Here is a 7,892-nt window from a genome sequence, read left to right on the forward strand (position 1 = left end):
TGTGAATGCTTTTCCTACAACACATGAAACCTTTCACTTTTGGGGGCCAGGGGGGTGGGTTATATGCACAGAGGTTTTACTTTTCTTATTTTAGGCAGGTTGACACTAACAGTGCAAGGAAAAACACAGAAAATTATAAACATACCATTGGCTCAAAAAACCACCTAAATGGCAGCAGCCCCGTATAGAGGTGCATGGGTGATGGGATCAGGAACACAGAATCTCAGTCTTGTTCCCATCTCTTGTTAACTTTGTGACTTTTCACATGATGTAATCTCTCTGAACCTCAGTTTTCATCTCTGTAAAATGAGGCTATTCTGCCTTCCCTCAAGTGGTGCTGAAGTAAGGGAATGAACAGGAAAGCACTTTATCAACCGCAAAGCACCATAAAGGCCATTTTCCTCCTTGTTACAATGACAAATGTGATCTTTCTCTCCAGGTTCATAACTTACGTTCACATAGCTTGCATTAATGTAATCTTCATTTCCCTGCAATAATACCCGGGTGGTATCATCTGTGGGGGAGAGAAAAATTGGCCGATTATTCCCAGTGTTATTTTTATCATATCAAGTAAACAAGAGTTCAGTTTCCAGCCCCATCTGCAGCTCTTGCCTCATTAGCATAAACACTATTCCCCAACTGTTCGGAGTCTGAAATGGCTGCAATAAAGACGGTGGTGTTTACAGACACACTGAAAACCGTTCCAGAATACCAGGCAATCTGTTTTAAAAAGGGAAACATTATCTCAGTGTAGGGGGGAAGGAGGCATTCATGCCGGATACTCACAAGGCAGCACATCTTTGTATCGGTTTTTGTCCAAATTTTGAGGCAGCTTTGCAAACGTGATGGCCAAACCTGGCTTCTTTCTATAGAGTTGCTATGTGACAAGCAGAGAAGTTAAAAAAAAAAAAAGTCATTGCAAAAAGTTATGAAGGAAGTGTGAAGATAATACTTTAACAGTGACATTTACCATTCGTAGCACCAAAAATCTTAGCATTTAAAAAAAGTGATTATGTACTATATATTACATGAAAATCTTCCCAGTAAGAAATTCTACAATTCCATGAGAAACTGACCAAATTCTTTGATAATTTTTTAAAACTTGAGGATACTTAAGAAAAAGTCGTAGGAAGGTATCTGAACCACAGTAAGTAAAATCTTATCTATAAGAGAATTTTTAACAAATTCTAAGTGCAACTAGAGAGAGAGGAAAAAAGAACTGTGACTCAATCAATGGAAATCATCTAAAACCATTTCCCTCGAATGTGACAGAGTGAACATCCTTTGCTTAAGAATAAGAGCATTTCATTCCTCATTTCAGAAGTGTATTTCCACAATAAAAACATTTATCCTGATATATAGTAAACTTCATGTAAAGAGGTATTTTCAATTGCATGTATAATGCAATTGCTACCGAAAGAATTCAAATAAAACAATTTTTCTGCCTACTAGTGCACATTTGACATGTTTGTACAGTACCCGACTTAATTTCACAACAGCCCTGTGGGAGGTATTGGTAGTATTAGGCTGTGATGAGTGCCAGAGGTTAAACGCTCTGCTCAAGATCAGACAAGATGATGAACTCACATCTGACTCCAATACTTGTGCTTTCTTTTTGATACAACTGTTTACTCCACTTTGAATGGTGTTAAGCCTTTTTACCAGTGATTTTTTTTAAAAAAAATTACATTTATTTAATTTTATTAATTATCATTATTATTATATTTGCTATAGTGCACATGCATTCACCAGAGAGGCAGATAGAGAAGAAAAAATGAGGAATCAAGCCGCCAGGTCCGGGACTCAAACTGTGGTTGGCATGGGAATCCAGCACCCCAGCCACCATGCCACCTGTCAGCTCTCGCTCTCTCTCTATGTGTGTGTGTGTGTGTGTGTGTATTTGCTTTTTAAGAAGAATTTTGCTATAAAGGCGTGTGTGCTCACCAGATATATACAGAGACAAAAAGCAGGAAATCACCCCCCAGGGGGATGACCACACCACAATCTCTTCTCTTCCATTCTCCTCCTGGGATCTTGGGCAGGCACGCGTACATGTAGTTTTAAGTGGCCAGGTCCAGAACTGGAACTGCAGTCGACTACGTGGGAGTCCAGCGATGTAATCATTACGCTATCTTTTGGTCCCTTACCAGTGATTTTTTAATGAGCTCTATGGGAATTATAAAACGTAACTTTTTTTCAATGCAGACTAGGATAGAGAAAAAAATTATTGGGACCAGCAGATGGCATAATGGCCATGTCGCTGGACTCTCATGTAGTGGACCACACAGTTTGACTTCTGGACCCTGTGGCTTAAGTTCACGCCGGGCATGTGTGTGTGTGTGTGCCCAAGATCCCAAGAGGAGAATGGAGAAGGGATTGTGGCATGGCCATCCCCACTGGAGGGTGATTTTTCACTTTCTGTCTCTCTGTCTCTCTCTGTTTTTCTGGTGAGCGCATATGCCCTAGCAAAAAATCCTCTCAAAAAAAAAAAAAAAAAAAAAGTTAATGATAATTTCATGACTCTGAGACAACCTTTTCATACATTTTCTCCAGCTTACTTTTTCTGCACACACATGTATACAAATGCAGGTTAATATGTAAACGCATATAACACATATATATGCATTATCTTTAAAAAAAACAATAAATGAAACTGAACTACATACATATTGGTACTTTACTTACTATTCTATGGTAACAGAGTCTTAAAAGAAGGTAATAGGTATTTCCTAGAAAAAATTTTAAAGTCCATACCAACTTAAAATTCTGACCAGCTAAGCATTTCTCAAACTAAGTTGGCCATGGTTGATCTTAAAATCTTACAGAAACTGTTCTGGGAAATACTTCCACAATTTCGAAGCCGATTTTCCCCCATTTATTATATAATGCATATTTCTCCATGTCATCAAACATTTTCCACCTATAATTTTTAGTGTTTCAATGATCTAGTTTACTATAATTTATTTGAACTTTCACCCTACTTTTTCATTGGGCTGTTTTCAATTTTTCTTTTTACTCTTATAAATTCTTAAGACAGAATTACTACATCAAAGCATATACATATTTTTAAAGTTTATTTCTTCTATGAGTGGGTGAGTAAACATATCCCTAATAAGCTATTTTCCCCTCCTGTACGTGTGGGAATTAGGAGGCTGGCCAGTGCAGTAGTATGTTATCAAGTTACTCTTCGGCTTCACACACAAGTTTGTGTGAATAGCAAGGTCTGAATGTGAAACACAGACACACTGCTACCAGACACAGATGGAAGATGAACTGTGCACACTGCAGCAGCCATGCCTAATGAGGTCTTAATGCCACAATCCACCTCCAGCTTTAGGCAGCTCTGGATCATACGGATGCACATGCCAGACATACTTGGGGGAGTCTCTAGATGAAAATCTGGAACCTTCCTCCCATGTGGGTCAGCCTTGAGGAGTGTCACATTTTACCACTACACTACTGTTTGGTCCCCAAAGCTTTTTTTCCCCTCATTGTTGTTCTTGTTTGTTTTGTTTGTTTGTTTTTGCCATAGGGCATGTGTGCTTGCTAGAGACAGTGAAAAATGACCCCATGGGGGATGGCCACACTGTAATCCCTTCTCTTCCAGTCTCCTCTTGGCTTTGGGAACACACACACACACATCTGGTGTAGCTGAATCTGGGACTTAAACGATGGCCGGCCATGTGGGAATTCAATTCTTAACCACCACGCCACCTGCTAGCCTGCCAAAATGTATTTTTAAGGACTTTGATACATATAACCAAACTGTCTGTAGGGACGTATGAGAATTGTTAGTTCCACAAATTGTGTCCAACATGTTCAACTATATGAGATGTCTTTGTGATCTGAACAAGGAGGCTCAGCATTACTTTCCCCACTATATTTTTACAAATTGCACTGTTTGGTAATCCAGCTTCTGTTAGCCTGTTTTTCTTTCATCAAACCAACAACCTGCAGAGAACTTGCCCAAAGAGAATTAACTAGAGATTTTTGGTCATAATAATAGTGCCATATCTTATGCATTTACTAAATGTTTAGAATTTTGAAACGTCCAAGCTCAGTCACTAATCATCTTTTTTTTCCTTTTTTTTGGAGAGGTTTTTGCTATAGGGCGTGTGTGCTCACCAGACAGACACAGACAGACAGAGAGACAGAAAGCAAGAAATTATCCCCCAGGGGGGATGGCCATGCCGCAATCCCTTCTCCTCCATTCTCCTCTCAGGATCTTGGGCACACACGCACGCACACGTGCCTGGCGTGAGTTTAAGCCACTGGGTCCAGGACTCGAACCGTGGTCGACTACATGGGAGTCCAGCGACATGGCCATTATGCCAACTGCTGGCCCAGTCACTAATCATCTTTACAGTTTCAGTTGATAATAATCAAGTCGCCACTGAATAAACTTCTTATCTACAAGCTTTAATAGACTCTGTGCAGTCCTTTTAGAAACTAACTCATTATTTATTGGAGGTTTTGGTTTGACTGTGATAGACAGAAGACAACAGAATCAGTCAAATTTACCTAAATGGCATTTCATTAGAACATGCAACCAATTTGACATGGTCTAGAAGAAATGCATAGATCTAGCAAAAGGTTTTAATTACCATAACACTGGGGTATTGGAAAAGTCATGACTTATTTTTCTATACAAAAATGGGTCATGACTTTTCTGACAACCCAATATATTTTTTTAATTCACTACAGGGTACATAAGTTTGCTGGAGAGAGATAAGAGAAGAGACAGAGAGAGAGAGAGACAGAGAGAGAGGGAAGATGAGAAAGTACCCCCTCCCCTAGGAGGATGGTCGTGCTGCAATTCCATCTCTTCCATTCTCCTCTTAGGATTTTGGGCATGTATATATATATATGTGCCTGATATGTTTTCCAAGCCATTGGGTCCAAACCTGACTGCACAGTCAGCCATTTGGGATCCAGTCACCTTAACCACCATGCCACTGGCTGGTCACCATATTTTAAATATATATCAGTAGTAATAATTTGTTGACAGGATTTTAAAGTACTAAAATTTTTTTGCAAAGCCCTATGATGGTGTTTAAAAATTTTAAAATATGTATGCTGCAGGCTTGTAGAAATAAAGGTCAATGTCAAAGAAGTTTGTCTGCAACAAAATATTTATTAGCAGCAAACCAGAAAAATGGAACTAGCCTGACAAGTGTTGACTTAAATTACGGTATAGGGCGGGCCCCAGGCCCCATTGGTTAGGGAAGCCAGATCCCACATGGATGACCTCAGTTTGAATTCTGACCCTCGTAGACTTGAAAAACATACTGGGCACATATGCTTCAAATCCGGATGCGAGGATGGAGAAATGAAGGAGAACGAACTACAGTGTGACCATGCCTCATTGGGGAGTGCTTTCTCTCTCTCCCTCTGTTTCTCTCTCTCTCTCTGGTAAGTTCACGTGTTGTCAATGTCAAAAATTTATGAGAGTCATGCAAATTTCTTTGCAAGTAATGAAAAGATGACTAAAATCACAGATTTAGAAGAATGTCCAGTCATCTGTTTTTATGTGAAAAATACAAATTATTGAATAATATGTGAGGTCTTCATAAAGTTCAAAGAAAGTATGTTTATGAAAAACCTATGCATGTATTTCAAAGCTTCTGGTACCAAAATAAGCTTATACTGTAATTCCATTTTTCCATGAACTTTTTGTTATCCTCTTGGGTATACAGTTGAGTTCCATTTAAATAACAGCACATAACACACTGTGTATACAATGTTTACAGACACAATCCCATGAGTGTGCACACACACACACTTATGTATGTGTATAAAATATATCTGGATGAGTGTTGGGACAGAGTATGGAAGGATGCAGATCAAATTGTTATTGTTATGTAACAAAGAAGGAGGAACTAAAGGGAGTGGAGATCAGGAAAGAAGTATTTTCACTGTTGCTATTTTGCAATTATTATGAGAATGATTATTTTTTGAAATTCAAATAACTGAAGTGAGAAAAAGGAAATTCAATAAATCTACTTATAAAATTAAAACGTATAGGGACCAGCAGGTGGTGTGGTGGTTAAGGTGCTGGACACTCCCACATGGCTGACCACAGTTCGAGTCTCAGATCTGGTGGCTTGCTTTCTCAATTTCTCTCTCTCTCTCTCTCTGTGTGTCTCTCTGGTCAAATTAAAATGAATGAATGAATAAAATTAAATAAATAATTAAAAATATTAAAACGTATAATGTTTTTACAAAAAGTTGAGTAAATGAATCAAAGTTAATATATTTTCCTGGCATTTGGAAAGGTCTGACAACATATATTGGGCTGTTGGAAAAGTCATGAAGTTCAAAGAAAATATATTGTTCAAAGAAAATATGTTTTTCATAAAATGTTTTTAATAAACATATTTTCTTTGAACTTTATGAAGTATTCTTTCTATGCAAAAATGTGTCATGACTTTTCTGACACACACCCCAACATACTTGTAATTATGTCTGTTTTGCAAAGGCAACAATGAATAGGACTGAAGCAATTCAGTGGAATGAGGTTTAGTTTCTGAAGGTTTTCAGGTACCAGCAGTTAGTGTAATGGCTGTCACTGGACTCACATGTAGTTGCCCGTGGTTTGCATCCTGGACCCAGTGGTTTAAAACTCATGCTGGGCTTGTGTGCATGCCCAAGATCCTGAGAGGAGAATGGAGGAAAAGGGATTGTAGTATGGACATCCCCACTGGGGGGTGATTTCTCACTTTCTGTCTCTCTGTCTGCCAAAAACCTCTCCAAAAAAAGAAAAAAAGAGTTGGTTTTCAGGGTGGTTGGCAGGTGATGTGATGGTTAAGGTGCTGTACTCTCACACGGCCAACCATGGTTCCAGTCCCTGACCTGGTGGCTTGCTTTCTCAATGTTCTGTCTCTCTTTGGTCAAATTAAAAAATAATAATAATGGGACCAGCAGATAGAGTAATGGTTACGTTGTTGGACTTCTACATAGTTACCTACAGATCGAATCCTGGCCGTGGTGGCTTAAAACTTACGCTAGATGGATGTGTGTGTGTGTGTGTGTGTGTGTGTGTGTGTGTGTGTGTGTGTGTGTGATGACGATGGAGAAGAAGTGATGTGGCATGGTCATGCCCCCTTGGGGGTGATTTCTTACTTTCTGTCTCTCTCTGTCTCTCCAGTGAGCACATGTGCCCTATACCAAAAATGTCTCTCTCTAAACAAACAAACAAACAAACAAAAAACCAGTAACAATAAAATAATTCAAAAAAAAAAAGAGTTGTTTTTTAGGTCAGCAGGTGACGTGGTGATAAGGGTGCTGGATCCCACATGGACAACATAGTGGTTTAAGTCCCAGATCCTCAGCTTGAAAAATATGCTGGATACGTGTACACCCAAAATCCCAAGAGGAGAATGTTAAAGAAGGGACTGTGGCTCGCCATCCTCCTTGGGGGGTGATTTCTTGCTTTATTCCTCTGTCTCTCTCTGCAGAGTGCACATGCTCCATGGCAAAAGTCTAAATGTGACAACAAAAAGAGAAAATAAAGAGTTAGTTTTCAAGTTCTTTTAATTAACCAACACTTATCCAGACCCCTGTGGGCTGCTTGGCAGGCTGGGTATGAAACACTGCTCTGAGAAGGGGGAGGTACTGGGTGGAAGGTGATGTGTTAGAAACACAGGTATGGAGGCCAGCAGGTGGTGTGATGTCCCACATGGCCAACTGCAGTATGAGTTCTGGACCTGGCTGTTACTTTCCCTTTCTCTTTTTTTTTTTTTTCCCTCTCGCTGGTGGGTGCATGTGTCCTACAGCAAAAATTTAAGAAGTAGTAATAAATAAAATTAAATAATAAGTAATTCTTAAAAAGCAAAGAAAATACAAGAGACACAGGTATATCTTTCTGGAAGGGGCAGGGGCGAAGGGAAAGA

At 39.3% G+C, this 7,892-nt stretch overlaps 1 protein-coding gene and 1 non-coding gene across 2 annotated transcripts in view; both read right to left on the reverse strand.

Moving 5' to 3' along the window:
* PTPN3 (protein tyrosine phosphatase non-receptor type 3) overlaps window positions 1-7,892 on the reverse strand; it is a gene marked incomplete in the record, with an annotated part of 137,680 nt that overhangs the window by 13,885 nt on the left and 115,903 nt on the right. The window contains 2 exon segments of the mRNA XM_014585378.2: window positions 453-514; window positions 787-877. Coding sequence (XP_014440864.1) covers window positions 453-514; window positions 787-877 — 153 coding nt within the window.
* Window positions 3,132-3,291, reverse strand: LOC114006773 (small nucleolar RNA SNORA23). The gene has a single exon (XR_003548456.1). It is a non-coding gene; the product is annotated as a small nucleolar RNA SNORA23 (small nucleolar RNA).

The sequence above is a fragment of the Tupaia chinensis genome, unplaced genomic scaffold (assembly GCF_000334495.1).
Source record: "Tupaia chinensis unplaced genomic scaffold, TupChi_1.0 Scaffold000081_1, whole genome shotgun sequence".
In the NCBI taxonomy this organism is placed as follows: Eukaryota; Metazoa; Chordata; class Mammalia; order Scandentia; family Tupaiidae; genus Tupaia; species Tupaia belangeri.